We start from the raw sequence: 17759 nt of genomic DNA on the forward strand, positions 1-17759 counted from the left end.
ATCTCGATGTGCACAAGCTCACAATTGGTTTAGATTTGTGAAGTCACTAAAAATATAGATTTGCTTGGGATAAGTCCCAAAAGGGACAAAGCTGGAAGGTGGTTGTTGCCCCCCCCTCCCATCCCAAATTTGAAGTCCAAGTGTTGGAAACGTGGGGAATCATTTCATAGCTTTTAGTGATCCAAGGACATATTGAGTCCATATGTATGTCGATGCTATTAAAAGGGGATCAAGTTTGCTATGAGATAAGTTTCTCGCAAAGTGCTTAAAGATCAAACTCCTAATCTAGTCAAATTGTACCTCTACCATTCCCCTATTATTCCTCATATTTTACCTAGTTCGGAGACATCAATCCACATTCATTTGGAGCCTCTGACTTCACTTAGAGTGATAGTCGTTGCAAACTCTAGTCCACTGAAAGATTTACCGTCATCGAAAATCAGATATCAAAAGGCCTCCGCTGCAAGTTGTCTCCACAGCCGAGGAAATGGAGTCATGGCTGCTGGCCGCGGTGGGAGGGGGCGACCTATGGAGGTCTCCAGGAAAAGTTGATTGGGGCTTCACCAACATTGCCCTCACGTACAACAGGGGGGCTCTTCCTGCTAAGGAGAATGAACGAGTACTCTCCTTTTTTGCGGGTGAGAATGAACGAGTACTTGCTATAATTAGTTCAATCATGTCAGCGGTTGATGCACCTGTTGGCTGATATGTGTAACTTTGGGTTCCTCATGACATTTGTAACATCCTTGTAAACATTGTTGTGCAATAACGCTCGTACATGGTTCTCCTAATTCATCTTCTTACAAAATAATGAAAGTTCTAGGTTTGTCTTAAGTCAAACTTCATTCTATTTGACCAAGCTTATACAAAAACATGGCAACATCTAAAACACACTTTATTTGCTTCATTAGATTCCATATAAAACATATTCTTATATATTTGGCATTGTATACCTTACCAGAATTTTCTGCATGCTTGATCAAAATTTAAAAGGTTTGACTTGGGACAATCCTAGCGCTTCAATTATTTTGGAAAGTGTAGGATCAGGCCCGGGATCAACAAACACACGCGAGGTGGACACTCACACGATACGAACTGAAGGAGAAAGAAGAACTGCACGAACGCAATGAACGGAGAGATTTTTTGCGACGCACTTAACCTGCGTCTTTTTTGTTTCCTTCCTCCTATTCTCAAGCATAACAAACTCGCAGCATGCACTGCCCATGATCCGTTTTACCCGCGCCATCCCACGGACAGAGTCGTGGCCAGTACACCCACGATTACAGCAACAAAGAAAACTACGACAAGTCTGAAGAAAAGACTAGCCTGACACTAACTGTCTAAACTGAACCTGACCGTGTACACTGCACGTTTCAGGATTATTCAAAGAACTAACTTACTGAAAATAGAACAGGTGCAACTAGATTACCATAACATTTCACCTCCTTAAGATTGTTGCACCAGCTAAACATTTTGTAACCCAATCTTCTCCTTCATTTCCTGAAACCGCACCCTTGCTAATGGTTTGGTCAATATGTCAGCAAGTTGCGCCTCTGTTCTGACATGTTCCACTGAGATTTGCTCTTCTTCGACACAGCTTCTCACATAATGATATCTAATGTCTATATGCTTGCTTCTCTCATGGAACACTGGGTTTTTGCACAATGCAATTGCTGATTGGTTATCAACCTTCAGCAATACTCTGTCCGGCTCCCTATTCAACAATTCTCCAAGGAGCCGAGCTAGCCACACTGCTTGGCATGCAGCTGATGCGGTTGCTACATATTCGGCTTCACAAGACGATAGAGCCACAACTCTCTGCTTTTGCGTTGCCCATGTAATTGGACTCCCACCCAGGAAGAAGATCATGCCTGTAGTGCTCTTGCGGTCATCCACATCCCCAGCTAAATCACTGTCACAATATCCGAGAAGTTGTGGATTCTCTCCAGCTCCTTTCTCATAAAAACATCCAAGGTTCAGAGTTCCTTTCACATACCTCAGGATGTGCCTGATTGCTGCCATGTGATCAGTCCTGGGCCTCTCCATAAACCGACTGACATAACCAACAGCATAGCATATGTCTGGTCGAGTGTGGACCAAATAGCGAAGGCTCCCAACCACGCTATAATACTGAGTATGATCAACCTCTGGTGCTTTACTGGACTTAGTCAACCTTAACCTCACCTCCATGGGAGTGTGAATTGGATTGCAGTCCTGCATCCCATCTTGTTCAGAATTCTAGCTGCATATGCTGACTGACATAGGGCAATTCCCCGAGCTGATTGCTTCACTTCTATCCCAAGATAGTAACTAAGAAGCCCGAGATCGCTCATACTGAATCTTGTTTTCATTTGCCTTTTGAAAACTGCTATATCAGTGTCATTGCCTCCTGTAATTATCAAGTCGTCAACATACACCCCAACAATCAGAGTGTGCTTGCCATTTGTTCTCTTGTACACCCCTGAATCTGACGGACACTTCTCGAACCCCATCTCTATTAAAGTGCAGTCTAGTTTGGAATTCCATGCACGCGGTGCTTGACGCAAACCATACAATGCCTTCCGCAGTCTGCACACCTTGCTGTCCTGACCCACAACTTCGAAGCCTGGAGGTTGGCATACATACACCTCCTCAATCAGATCCCCATTAAGAAAGGCTGATTTAACGTCCATATGATGCATCTTCCAACCAAATTGAGCTGCCAGTGCAACTAGAAGTCTGACGGACTCAATGCGCGCGACAGGGGCAAAAACTTCTTCGAAGTCAATTCCCTGTCTCTGTACATAACCCTTTGCAACCAACCTCGCTTTGTGTTTGATTACTGCTCCAGTGGGGTCTTTCTTCAGCTTGTAAACCCACTTCAGCCCAATTGGTTTGTGCCCTTTCGGGAGATCGCACAACTCCCATGTGTTGTTCTCATGGATGGATCTTAGTTCCTCTTTCATTGCCTTCTGCCAACAGGTCTCTTTTAGAGCTTCATCATGATTCCTAGGCTCCTCAAGGCCGAACAGGCATAGCTTGGCATCTATTTCTTTGATCTTTGTTTCCTCATAGATCTCATCGAGGAGTCGCTTCCCTTGTGGCCCCTATGAAGGCTCGGTGTACGGGGTGTTAGGAGAACCAGGAGCATAAGCAGGGGACACCGGAGAGGCTTCTAGGTCTAGCGGGATTGCAGCCCCGTCGTTGGCACGTCTTGTTCTATGACTCTACCGAGGCGCTGCTATGGTAGGAGTTCTGCTTGGTGAATCTGCTGCCACGGCAACGTCTTCTGCTACCTCTTCTCCATCACAAACTGGCTGTTCTGGGTAGCTGACAACAAATGAACTTCCATCGCTGCTTCCCACTGATCCCAAGAGGCTCCAATCCCAACACATGTCTTCCTCAAACACTGCATCTCGTGATACAACAAGTTTCTTACTTTCCGGGTCATACATGTGATAAGCCTTGGAGCCAGTTTCATAACCAATGAAGACCATTTGTGAGCTTCTGTCAGAGAGCTTTGACATGCCGGGCCCAACCTTTTTCACATGAGCAACACAACCAAAAGTGCGAAGATGTTGGACTGACGGCTTTCTCTCATACCATGCCCCATACGGTGTTTTGCCCTTGACACTCTTTGTCAACGATCTGTTCAGCAAATACACGGCAGTGGTCACTGCTTCACCCCAAAACCGAGCTGGCACCCCCATACTTTTCAGCAGACTACGCGCCATGCCCACGACGGTTTGGTTTCTCCTTTCGACCACACCATTCTGTTGTGGGCTATATGGTGACGTGCAAAAATGCTTGATTCCGTGCTGCTCACAGTGCTCTATAAATTCTCTTGAGGTAAACTCACCCCCTCGATCTGTTTTAATTACCTTCAACTGATGCCCACTTTCAACTTCAGCTGCCTTCTGAATTTTCTGTAGTACATTGAGAGCCTCATCTTTGCTCCGCAACAGAGTAATCCACATAAACCGAGAGTGGTCATCCACTACCAGAAGAAAGTATCTCTTTCCACCAGGCGTTTCAGGCGTTATAGGCCCGCATAAGTCTGCATGAATGAGCTGAAGTTGCTCCGTTGCACGGTAAGTGGCCTGAACCGGGAACGGGAGGCGTCTCTGCTTAGCAATCATACACCCATCGCAGATCTTATCTACCTGATCTAGGTACGGCATGCCATCTACCATACCCTCTGTTGCAAGTGCTCGGAGTGACCTAAAGTTCACATGTCCATACCTCATATGCCATAGCCATGATTGCTCCTTAGCATGCGCCAACAGACACACAGGTTCAGTTGGTTGGATGTTTAAGATATACATCCGGTTCTTAGTCCTCTTTACTCTAGCTAGGACATTTCTCTGGCGATCCCATACTGTCATCAGCCCATCTTCACTAGAATATTTGCACCCATTTTCATCTAGCTGCCCCAGACTGATGATATTATTCTTGAGCCGAGGAATGAAGTATACATCGGTAAGAACACGATGCTCGCCTGTGAGACATTGTATGAGAACCGATCCACGTCCACAAATGTCTACTGCAGAACCATCACCAAATTTCACCTTTCCCTTCACTGTTTCATCCAATTCAGAAAACTTATGTGCATCTCCAGTCATGTGGTTACTTGCCCCTGTATCTAGGTACCAAGCGACGTCGTGGCTACCCGTCAGTTTAGGCGCCACTTTCTCTTCATTCAACAGTACTTGTTCAGAGGTGATGGGGTCTGAAGGCATCATTTCACATGTCTCCAGCATAAGGAGTGCAGCATCTTCAACCTCTTCTGCCTGCGCAAAGTTCGCCTGCTCGCGCTTCGGCTCCGGGCAGTCAAACTGAAAGTGGCCCATTTCATTACAATTGAAACACCTAACCTTTGTGATGTCAAATTTGCAGTGCTTCTTCTGCTTCCCGGCATCCTTGCTCTCACCGCGCCCGGCTTGTCCACGGTCACCACGGCCTCCGCGGCCAGCGCCGCGACCTCGAACGCCTCCATGTCCACGACCGGTGTTACTGCTGCCGGCTCCGGGTGACCCCTTTTTGCCCTTCATCAGCTGTTCAAGTGCCTGCGTCATGAACATCAGTTGGTCCTCCTTCACACCGGAGTGACGCCGCCGCCCGCGTTGGCTCTCTTCGAACGCGGCGAGGCGACCGGCTGCCTCCGACACGGTCATGGTAGTGAGGTCACCCCACTGCTCAATGGTGTTCATGATGTCCCCAAACCGGCTCGGGGCGGCGTTGAAGAGGACCTCAATGATCGACTCATCTGACACCGTCTCGCCCAGCGATCGGATTTCTCCAACGAGCGTCATCAATTTCTGCGCAAACACACTGACAGACTCACCGTTGTCCATCTACATGCGGTCGAGCTGCCGCTTCAACTGCTTGACCCGCGCCTTCTTGACACGGTCCTCGCCGACGCGCATGCGCCGGATCGCCTCCCAGGCCTCGTGGGCGGTAGTGCATTCAGCCACCGCCATCATCACCGAGTCGGGAACCGGCTGAGAGAGTGCGGCAAATGCTTCGTCGTCCCTGCTCTGGTTAAACTCGCCCGTGTCCTCGAGCGCCGGCCACACGCCGTACGGACGCAGCAGGATCTTCATCTTCACCGCCCACAGACCATAGTTCGAGTCCGTGAGCATTGGGTACTGGATCGGGACGCCGCCGGTCCTCGACGGCGCACGCGGCATGATCGCCACCTCTGCGCCCGTGTCGTCATCCCCGGTCCTCTTCGCCGGCGGCGTGTACTTTCCGCCGCCGCTGCTCTTCGGTGAAGTATCGCCCATCACTGCTCGCCGCCGCCACAACTCCTCCTATCTCCGCCGCCGTGCTCCGCCTCCGTGAACCAACGCTCTGAATACCAAATGTAGGATCAGGCCCAGGATCAACAAACACACGCGAGGTAGACACTCACACGATACGAACTGAAGGAGAAAGAAGAACTGCACGAACGCAATGAACGGAGAGATTTTTTGCGACGTGCTTAACCTGCGTCTTTTTGTTTCCTTCCTCTTATTCTCAAGCATAACAAACTCGCAGCATGCACTGCCCATGATCTGTTTTACCCGTGTCATCCCACAGACGGAGTCGTGGCCAGTACACCCACGATTACAGCAACAAAGAAAACTACGACAAGTCTGAAGAAAAGACTAGCCTGACACTAACTGTCTAAACTGAATCTGACCGTGTATACTGTATGTTTCAGGATTATTCAGAGAACTAACTTACTGAAAATAGAACAGGTGCAACTAGATTACCATAACAGAAAGGATGGAGTGGAAAAACAGGGTTTCCAATGTTTAGCAACGTATTGACAGCCCAAGATACGTGAATGCACCGATGCCTACTACTCCACCTTAGAAGCCTTCGTTTCGTTCCAGAAGAAATGGGGAGAGGAGCCTGTTGACGCCGACGGGGCACGAGAAAGCGAGGGGCGGCGAACCTGGGACCTTTTCTTTCGAAGGAATGGGAGAGGTATGGTATACTTAATACTCCTCCTCCCCCGTCGGTAACGGTACGTGCTTGGTCCGACGATGCCTCGCGGCTGCCGTTTTCTTCCATTTAATTGAAAACCCTGTGATGCGTGCGTCGACTCTTTCATTGAATCCCCTTAAATCCGGCGGGTGATACGTCGTCATCGTCGCGGCGCTCCGACGATCCCCGTGTCCGCGAAACCGCGTGTACGTGCAGCAGCGCGAGAGGCCGGACTCCCGTACGCTCCGGCGGCGACCCCCCGGCCCGACGGCGACCACGGTGGTTGCGCTCGACGTACGGGGCGGTTCTTACAGTTAGAATTTGACGTGGAATCCAGCCACACGATGCGTGATTCTTTTACGTGCGCCACATGAGATTCTGAATGTGCCTTGAACTCATGCGTGCATACTTTGCCACAGAATATTGTCCTCTTACTTGCAAGAAAAAGAAAATGAGAAAGAAGGGTGACGGCCACTGAGCAGAAAAGAAGGCTCGCCGTCTGCAGCTGAAGTGGACGGAAAAGGACGCGTCTTGAAAAGAAATCCTGGGCTTCTAGATCGACCGACCGGGCGCGCTCGTCTTGACCTGGACTGAGGTGCAGATAAAGAGGAGAAGCTTCAGAAAGGACGACCCAAGGAAGAAAACAGAGCCAAAAGCGGCACCGAGCAACAAACCGATCGAGCACACCACATCACATCATCTCGCGTTCTCTAGCTAGCTACACCTACATAAGCAGCGCGGCGGCACACCCTTGCCCTGGAGGAGAGAGGAGAGCGCCGATCGTCGGACCACGGGCAGCCACACGAGACTAGCACGATGGAGGCGCTCGCTCCTGCCGGGGGCAAGCCGCTGTCGGGGCCGCGGGCGCGGCGGATCGCCCGGAGCCGGGAGGAGATGCTGGGCCTCCTCGCCGACTTCGACGGCGGCGATGGCGGCTCCGACCGCGAGCTCTCCTTCTCCGACCTCGTCGACGCCGTCAGGCCGCCGCCCAACGCCGGCCACGCCTCTGCGTCGCCGCCGCCGGCACCAGTAGGGGTCGAAGCGGAGGCGGCCGAGCAGAGGCCGGAGGAGGCCGTGGCACCGAAGCAGAAGCAGGCGGCGGCGGTGGCGGGAAAGGAGAGGAGGAGGCTGCGGAGGCGGCAGAGCGACAACAGGGGCAGCTGCGGGGGAGGCGCGGACGGCAACGGCGTGCTGCTCAACTTCTACGTGCCGGGGCTGCTCACCCGGAGCATGACGGCGCCGCGCCCCGGCCGGGGCGTGATGCCGGCCGCGGGGGCACGGCAGACCGCGCCGCCGACGGTTGCCGCCGGCAAAACCAGGTGAGCTTTTCTGTTCGCAACCGCCAGAGCTTCTCGAAATTCGCGCCATGGATGGATGCAAACCGCAATGATTAACCTCTCCGTTCAAACAGTAATTAGCCATGCAGTCAAATAGTCAATGAATCTTCCAATACTAGTACTATCATGTAGTAGCACTGATTGCTAATAATCATGTCGAAATCTTTTCTACTCCCTCCATTCTTAAATATAAGTTTTTTAAGACATTTTAAATGAACTACAACATACGGATATATATAAACATATTTTAGAGTGTAGATTCACTCATTTTACTGTGTATGTAGTTATTTGTTGGAATCTCAAAGAAACTTATATTTGAGAACAAAGAGAGTAGTAACGAGAGTTATAGTACAGTGCTCCCTCCATGTCAAAATAAATGTCTCGGCGTTTTATTAATTTTTATTTAAAATTATACTAAAATTGAGACACTTATTTTGATACAGCGAGAGTAGTAGGTAGCAGGTGAAGTGCTCGTTCAGTCACTGTAGACATGGCCGAGCACCAGTGAAGTCTCTGACTAGTACTACTATGGTTGCACTGAATATGTCCAACTGCATTGCTAGATTTTTCTTCTGTTTATAATACGGAGTACATGATAGTAACACATCTCGCAACCATTATAAATGCTCATTTAGTCACGTCATTGTTTCCAACCCCGCAACAAAACGAGTGCGTGGCCGCGAAAACCCTTTCTCCAACAAACGGGTTTTAAAAAGGACCAATCACCAATCAATCTGCGTTCTCTCAGGATCTCACTTCCTTTGACAATTCTCCTTTAGACCACATGATTAAACCTTTTGACTTTGGTAGCACTCGACTCAGAGAAAAATTGGAACAACTCATGTTCAGCGATATGAAAATGGAACGGCGACGACAACAATCCGCCCGAAGTTTGTTAAAAACAAGGGGGTGGGAAACACTGACCAAAGTGCAGAAATACGCAAATACTGTTCAATACGTTCTTTATTTCTTTCTTTCTTTCCGAGGCTACTACATGTTCAATAGTATCGACCACCGCTAATCTGTTTCGGACGTTCAAATGTTTCAGGATGCAGGCGTCGCTGGACATCGGCTGCTGGCCGGCGCTGTGGGGCAGAGGCCGCGACCACCACCGGAACAAGCCGGTCTGAGAGTCTTCTATTCTTCCATGCACATACAGCCTACTCGTAGTCTGAACCTTTTTGTGCAGCTAATGCGAGCCTTTTTCCTCTGCTCACGCATGTAAATTATTATCTCCTGTTTTTGTAAACGTGGTTTGTGTTGGGGCCTTGTTTAAACTGCGTTTGGTGCTGCTGTAGCGCTGTGTGATCTTTCTCGAAAGGCAGGCAGCCACGGATGGACATGTCAACTGTAGGCTTACTTTGTCACTTTGTGACTTTGCGAGATCCGGCGGTGCTGTTGAGTGAGAGCACGCGATGCTCCTTTTCGACAGGCCGCCTCACGTTCCCCGTGGCGTGCCGCTGAAGCGATGCATGTGCAAAGCTCGCACAAAAAGCAGAACCAACCGAAATCTCGGCGGTGCGTACGTGACCAACGTGACCTCGCTTTCAGTTTCAGTAGGCGATAGATAAACGGATTTGCTATTTTACACTCGAGGGTTTTTCAATTGGCTGTCGTTCAAATTTGTGGCCGTCCGATCGCCCGCCGTGATTTGGGCTGACAGTTGTTGTTTTCGGGCGGGTTTCCTTTGTTGCGGGTGCGGGGTTTTTTTCCCGGCCCGGGTTTTTATGGGGCTGCCCGTTACCGGTGCCCGTTTGTCTGCTTTTGTTTTCCTTTTTTGAATTTCATTTGGGCGGTAATGCTTCGAAACGGCAGATGGGCAGAGAGGGGGCCATAGGAGGAGGCACTCGAGCAGAGGGGGAGACGAGGCGATTTCCGTCAGGTTCACGGTGTTTGCGAGATCCCTCTATCCTCGAGCTTGGGTTTTCTCTTTGATTCACTGCTCCCCAGGTTAGTTGTCGTTGTCGCTCTCCCTTTCCCCGCGCAATTTGGTATGGTTCTGGTCATGTAGCTTCCAGATCTAGGTTTGTTGGTGCGTTGTTGTTGTAGGTCATGTTGTTGTTTGATGATTTTAGCGGTTGGTTAGTGCGATTTGTTGTTAGCCAATGCTCATTTGTGCAGTTCGTCGCAGATCCCCTCTTCTCCGTGGATCCCCTCTGCTCGCGCCAGTTCGTCATGGAGAACGTCTGCTCCGGTGTTAGGTTTTAGATTTGATCTCCTTGTTGTGGGCACTATTAGGTTGGGCGTTGATGTGTTTGTCTTCCGACGGGGTTAGGTTTTGTGTTTTCTTCATGTGTGCAGGCGTGTCTCTGTGTGTGATTCAGAGCTTTTGCAGTTGAAGTTCAATCATCTGGTGGTTGTTTAGTGTTTGAATGCTACTGATCTGTTTTGATTGCTACTGAGACTTTGCAGTTTGAAGTCCAGTCATCTGGTAGTTGTTCAGTGATTGATTACCAGTAGAAACGGGGGAAGAGCTATGAATTTCTCTGGTATGGTAGTATAGGGATTCCCCTTTCTTGTTGATTGCTTGGTCCAGTTTGGGCTACCTATGAATTACACTGTAATACCCCCCAAATTTATACTGCTATGCTTCTCTGATTTACACTGTATTTGTAGCACTAATTTTACATTTGTAATCCCCGTAGTTTTACTTTTGTAAGATTTTATCTGTAATGTGTCTCCGAACCCCAGTTTTTATGATGTGAAGTTTTTCTGAATTTCTGTATATTGTATCTCTAAAGTACATTGTAAGACGCTGTAATTGCACTGTAACTTCTTGTTGTTTTTGCAATACAATCCTCTAGATTACACCCACTGTAATTCTCGTGCTTTTGGACGGTAACTCCCTAGAGTTACACTGTAGTGCCCATTTAGCCCTATTTTACACTGTACTTTTTTCAGACTTTTCACTGTAATTCTTGCCTTGCTTACTATGCAAATTGCATCAGCATTACAGTGTAGTTCCCGCCCTTGATTACTATATAATTTGCATTAGTATTATAGTGTAATTTCCCCAGTTTTTTAATGTAATTTGGATCATTTATTACACTTTATTTCCTGCCTTGATTACACTGTAATTCGTGCCTTGATTTTCAGTGGAATGCCCCTCCGGGTTACTCTATAATTCTGAGTATTTACACTGTATTTTTTTCAGACTTTTCACTGTAATTCTTGTCTTGCTTACTATGTAATTGCATCAACATTACAGTGTAATTTCCATAGTTTTTTTACTGTAATTTGCATCAGTTATTACACTGTAATTCTTGCCTTGATTACACTGTAATTCCTGCCTTGATTACACTGTAATTCATGCCTTGATTTACAGTCGAAATCCCCTCCGGGTTACTATATAATTCTGAGTATTTTTACAGTGTTAGTTTGCTTAGTTTTTTGTGTTTTACTGCCTCACTATACACTGTAAGTTGGACCAGTATTACTGTGTAAGCGGGATCAGTATTACAGTGTAATTACTGTCTTGTTTACACTGTATTTTTTATCAGTATTACAGTGTTGTGTAATTTTGTTTCCTGCCTTGATTTTACGGTGTAGTTTGCATAAGTTTTACCATGTAATTTCCCTAGTTTTATTTTTTGTGTAATTACTGCCTTGGTTTTACTATTTTGGATCAGTATTAATAGTTACTTCTCTGTAGTTTTCAGCTTCATTATCTATGGGGAGGCTACGGAAAGTCTCTCACAAGGATGTTCCGGAAGCATCTTCTATTGAGAGTGCGGATCCTTTGCAAGACCCCTTCGTGCCTAATGACTTTGCGGAAGATGGTTCTAATTGCTGTAGGGCTTACACTGTAATATGATTGAGCACTGTAATTGTTTTAGGGCTTGTACTGTAATTTACCAGAGTTTTACTCTGTAATTGTTGTAGGGCTTATAGTATTTGTTAGATACATTACAATGGATTTTACCTCTGAATTGTGGGGCTTACACTGTAATATACTGCAGATTTACATTGTAATTTGAATACTTCAGCACTGTAATTGTTTTAGGGCTTATAGAGTATTTTTCAGATAGATCACAGTGGATTTTTACGCCTAATTTTATGGTGTATTTATGAGCGTTGATACCTGGGAATAACCGTGTAATTCCGGGGGATTTACAGTGCAATTAGTGGGCACTTTGACTGCAATTCGTGGGTGTTTACAGTGTAACTTCATCAGTTATTCAAGTGTAAATCCTTCGGAACTTGCAGTGTCATTTCGTTTGTATTTACGGTGTAAATCCACTGTATGCTTTTTCAGAGTTTGCACTTTAATTTTCAGCTATCAGGATTTGTAGTGTAATTTCTATTGTTTTGCTATTGTAATTTTTGGCAGTAGACTGCAATTTTTTTGTTATTCCAGAGTTTTATAATTGCTAGCAATCAAACATTCCACAGTTTCCTGCTGTCTCTGGAATTTCTTTGTAACTAGTTTCTCTGATGTTTCCAGGTGAAGCGGGGTGAAGGGGATGAAGAATTTGTGAAGCTGGTGAAGGTGGTCAAGAATTGGAATAGGATTACGAGTGTTCCTGGCCTGTAGATTGTCCGATGATCTCCGCCACTTTAATTCATGTTGTTGTTTGATGATTTTAGCGGTTGGTTAGTGCGATTTGTTGTTAGCCAATGCTCATTTGTGCAGTTCGCCGCAGATCCCCTCTTCTCCGTGGATCCCCTCTGCTCGCGCCAGTTCGTCATGGAGAACGTCTGCTCCGGTGTTAGGTTTTAGATTTGATCTCCTTGTTGTGGGCACTGTTAGGTTGGGCGTTGATGTGTTTGTCTTCCGACGGGGTTAGGTTTTGTGTTTTCTTCATGTGTGCAGGCGTGTCTCTGTGTGTGATTCAGAGCTTTTGCAGTTGAAGTTCAATCATCTGGTGGTTGTTTAGTGTTTGAATGCTACTGATCTGTTTTGATTGCTACTGAGACTTTGCAGTTTGAAGTCCAGTCATCTGGTAGTTGTTCAGTGATTGATTACCAGTAGAAACGGGGGAAGAGCTATGAATTTCTCTGGTATGGTAGTATAGGGATTCCCCTTTCTTGTTGATTGCTTGGTCCAGTTTGGGCTAGCTATGAATTACACTGTAATACCCCCCAAATTTATACTGCTATGCTTCTCTGATTTACACTGTATTTGTAGCACTGATCTTACATTTGTAATCCCCGTAGTTTTACTTCTGTAAGATTTTATCTGTAATGTGTCTCCGAACCCCAGTTTTTATGATGTGAAGTTTTTTCGTAATTTCTGTATATTGTATCTCTAAAGTACATTGTAAGACGCTGTAATTGCACTGTAACTTCTTGTGGTTTTTGCAATACAATCCTCTAGATTACACCCACTGTAATTCTCGTGCTTTTGGACGGTAACTCCCTAGAGTTACACTGTAGTGCCCATTTAGCCCTATTTTACACTGTACTTTTTTCAGACTTTTCACTGTAATTCTTGCCTTGCTTACTATGCGAATTGCATCAGCATTACAGTGTAGTTCCCGCCCTTGATTACTATATAATTTGCATTAGTATTATAGTGTAATTTCCCCAGTTTTTTAATGTAATTTGGATCATTTATTACACTTTATTTCCTGCCTTGATTACACTGTAATTCGTGCCTTGATTTTCAGTGGAATGCCCCTCCGGGTTACTCTATAATTCTGAGTATTTACACTGTATTTTTTTCAGACTTTTCACTGTAATTATTGTCTTGCTTACTATGTAATTGCATCAACATTACAGTGTAATTTCCATAGTTTTTTTACTGTAATTTGCATCAGTTATTACACTGTAATTCTTGCCGATTACACTGTAATTCCTGCCTCGATTACACTGTAATTCATGCCTTGATTTACAGTCGAAATCCCCTCCGGGTTACTATATAATTCTGAGTATTTTTACAGTGTTAGTTTGCTTAGTTTTTTTGTGTTTTACTGCCTCACTATACACTGTAAGTTGGACCAGTATTACTGTGTAAGCGGGATCAGTATTACAGTGTAATTACTGTCTTGTTTACACTGTATTTTTTATCAGTATTACAGTGTTGTGTAATTTTGTTTCCTGCCTTGATTTTACGGTGTAGTTTGCATAAGTTTTACCATGTAATTTCCCTAGTTTTATTTTTTGTGTAATTACTGCCTTGGTTTTACTATTTTGGATCAGTATTAATAGTTACTTCTCTGTAGTTTTCAGCTTCATTATCTATGGGGAGGCTACGGAAAGTCTCTCACAAGGATGTTTCGGAAGCATCTTCTATTGAGAGTGCGGATCCTTTGCAAGACCCCTTCGTGCCTAATGACTTTGCGGAAGATGGTTCTAATTGCTGTAGGGCTTACACTGTAATATGATTGAGCACTGTAATTGTTTTAGGGCTTGTACTGTAATTTACCAGAGTTTTACTCTGTAATTGTTGTAGGGCTTATAGTATTTGTTAGATACATTACAATGGATTTTACCTCTGAATTGTGGGGCTTACACTGTAATATACTGCAGATTTACACTGTAATTTGAATACTTCAGCACTGTAATTGTTTTAGGGCTTATAGAGTATTTTTCAGATAGATCACAGTGGATTTTTACGCCTAATTTTATGGTGTATTTATGAGCGTTGATACCTGGGAATAACCGTGTAATTCCGGGGGATTTACAGTGCAATTAGTGGGCACTTTGACTGCAATTCGTGGGTGTTTACAGTGTAACTTCATCAGTTATTCAAGTGTAAATCCTTCGGAACTTGCAGTGTCATTTCGTTTGTATTTACGGTGTAAATCCACTGTATGCTTTTTCAGAGTTTGCACTTTAATTTTCAGCTATCAGGATTTGTAGTGTAATTTCTATTGTTTTGCTATTGTAATTTTTGGCAGTAGACTGCAATTTTTTTGTTATTCCAGAGTTTTATAATTGCTAGCAATCAAACATTCCACAGTTTCTTGTTGTCTCTGGAATTTCTTTGTAACTAGTTTCTCTGATGTTTCCAGGTGAAGCGGGGTGAAGGGGATGAAGAATTTGTGAAGCTGGTGAAGGTGGTCAAGAATTGGAATAGGATTACGAGTGTTCCTGGCCTGTAGATTGTTCGATGATCTCCGCCACTTTAATTCATGTTGTTGTTTGATGATTTTAGCGGTTGGTTAGTGCGATTTGTTGTTAGCCAATGCTCATTTGTGCAGTTCGCCGCAGATCCCCTCTTCTCCGTGGATCCCCTCTGCTCGCGCCAGTTCGTCATGGAGAACGTCTGCTCCGGTGTTAGGTTTTAGATTTGATCTCCTTGTTGTGGGCACTGTTAGGTTGGGCGTTGATGTGTTTGTCTTCCGACGGGGTTAGGTTTTGTGTTTTCTTCATGTGTGCAGGCGTGTCTCTGTGTGTGATTCAGAGCTTTTGCAGTTGAAGTTCAATCATCTGGTGGTTGTTTAGTGTTTGAATGCTACTGATCTGTTTTGATTGCTACTGAGACTTTGCAGTTTGAAGTCCAGTCATCTGGTAGTTGTTCAGTGATTGATTACCAGTAGAAACGGGGGAAGAGCTATGAATTTCTCTGGTATGGTAGTATAGGGATTCCCCTTTCTTGTTGATTGCTTGGTCCAGTTTGGGCTAGCTATGAATTACACTGTAATACCCCCCAAATTTATACTGCTATGCTTCTCTGATTTACACTGTATTTGTAGCACTGATCTTACATTTGTAATCCCCGTAGTTTTACTTCTGTAAGATTTTATCTGTAATGTGTCTCCGAACCCCAGTTTTTATGATGTGAAGTTTTTTCGTAATTTCTGTATATTGTATCTCTAAAGTACATTGTAAGACGCTGTAATTGCACTGTAACTTCTTGTTGTTTTTGCAATACAATCCTCTAGATTACACCCACTGTAATTCTCGTGCTTTTGGACGGTAACTCCCTAGAGTTACACTGTAGTGCCCATTTAGCCCTATTTTACACTGTACTTTTTTCAGACTTTTCACTGTAATTCTTGCCTTGCTTACTATGCGAATTGCATCAGCATTACAGTGTAGTTCCCGCCCTTGATTACTATATAATTTGCATTAGTATTATAGTGTAATTTCCCCAGTTTTTTAATGTAATTTGGATCATTTATTACACTTTATTTCCTGCCTTGATTACACTGTAATTCGTGCCTTGATTTTCAGTGGAATGCCCCTCCGGGTTACTCTATAATTCTGAGTATTTACACTGTATTTTTTTCAGACTTTTCACTGTAATTATTGTCTTGCTTACTATGTAATTGCATCAACATTACAGTGTAATTTCCATAGTTTTTTTACTGTAATTTGCATCAGTTATTACACTGTAATTCTTGCCGATTACACTGTAATTCCTGCCTCGATTACACTGTAATTCATGCCTTGATTTACAGTCGAAATCCCCTCCGGGTTACTATATAATTCTGAGTATTTTTACAGTGTTAGTTTGCTTAGTTTTTTTGTGTTTTACTGCCTCACTATACACTGTAAGTTGGACCAGTATTACTGTGTAAGCGGGATCAGTATTACAGTGTAATTACTGTCTTGTTTACACTGTATTTTTTATCAGTATTACAGTGTTGTGTAATTTTGTTTCCTGCCTTGATTTTACGGTGTAGTTTGCATAAGTTTTACCATGTAATTTCCCTAGTTTTATTTTTTGTGTAATTACTGCCTTGGTTTTACTATTTTGGATCAGTATTAATAGTTACTTCTCTGTAGTTTTCAGCTTCATTATCTATGGGGAGGCTACGGAAAGTCTCTCACAAGGATGTTCCGGAAGCATCTTCTATTGAGAGTGCGGATCCTTTGCAAGACCCCTTCGTGCCTAATGACTTTGCGGAAGATGGTTCTAATTGCTGTAGGGCTTACACTGTAATATGATTGAGCACTGTAATTGTTTTAGGGCTTGTACTGTAATTTACCAGAGTTTTACTCTGTAATTGTTGTAGGGCTTATAGTATTTGTTAGATACATTACAATGGATTTTACCTCTGAATTGTGGGGCTTACACTGTAATATACTGCAGATTTACATTGTAATTTGAATACTTCAGCACTGTAATTGTTTTAGGGCTTATAGAGTATTTTTCAGATAGATCACAGTGGATTTTTACGCCTAATTTTATGGTGTATTTATGAGCGTTGATACCTGGGAATAACCGTGTAATTCCGGGGGATTTACAGTGCAATTAGTGGGCACTTTGACTGCAATTCGTGGGTGTTTACAGTGTAACTTCATCAGTTATTCAAGTGTAAATCCTTCGGAACTTGCAGTGTCATTTCGTTTGTATTTACGGTGTAAATCCACTGTATGCTTTTTCAGAGTTTGCACTTTAATTTTCAGCTATCAGGATTTGTAGTGTAATTTCTATTGTTTTGCTATTGTAATTTTTGGCAGTAGACTGCAATTTTTTTGTTATTCCAGAGTTTTATAATTGCTAGCAATCAAACATTCCACAGTTTCCTGCTGTCTCTGGAATTTCTTTGTAACTAGTTTCTCTGATGTTTCCAGGTGAAGCGGGGTGAAGGGGATGAAGAATTTGTGAAGCTGGTGAAGGTGGTCAAGAATTGGAATAGGATTACGAGTGTTCCTGGCCTGTAGATTGTCCGATGATCTCCGCCACTTTAATTCATGTTGTTGTTTGATGATTTTAGCGGTTGGTTAGTGCGATTTGTTGTTAGCCAATGCTCATTTGTGCAGTTCGCCGCAGATCCCCTCTTCTCCGTGGATCCCCTCTGCTCGCGCCAGTTCGTCATGGAGAACGTCTGCTCCGGTGTTAGGTTTTAGATTTGATCTCCTTGTTGTGGGCACTGTTAGGTTGGGCGTTGATGTGTTTGTCTTCCGACGGGGTTAGGTTTTGTGTTTTCTTCATGTGTGCAGGCGTGTCTCTGTGTGTGATTCAGAGCTTTTGCAGTTGAAGTTCAATTATCTGGTGGTTGTTTAGTGTTTGAATGCTACTGATCTGTTTTGATTGCTACTGAGACTTTGCAGTTTGAAGTCCAGTCATCTGGT

The 17759-nt window shown here is 44.6% G+C and overlaps 1 protein-coding gene across 1 annotated transcript; it reads left to right on the top strand.

Annotated features, from left to right (window-relative positions):
- The first annotated feature begins 7031 nt into the window (after positions 1 to 7031).
- On the top strand, positions 7032 to 9110 carry LOC125522554 (uncharacterized). Its single transcript, XM_048687606.2, has 2 exons — positions 7032 to 7772; positions 8839 to 9110. The coding sequence occupies exons 1-2, from the start codon at positions 7270 to 7272 to the stop codon at positions 8918 to 8920; spliced, it is 585 nt and encodes a 194-aa protein (XP_048543563.1). The 5' UTR covers positions 7032 to 7269; the 3' UTR covers positions 8921 to 9110.
- The last annotated feature ends 8649 nt before the right edge of the window (positions 9111 to 17759 follow it).

The sequence above is a fragment of the Triticum urartu genome, chromosome 1A (assembly GCF_056163025.1).
Source record: "Triticum urartu cultivar PI428250 chromosome 1A, HENAU_Tu73, whole genome shotgun sequence".
NCBI lineage: Eukaryota > Viridiplantae > Streptophyta > Magnoliopsida > Poales > Poaceae > Triticum > Triticum urartu.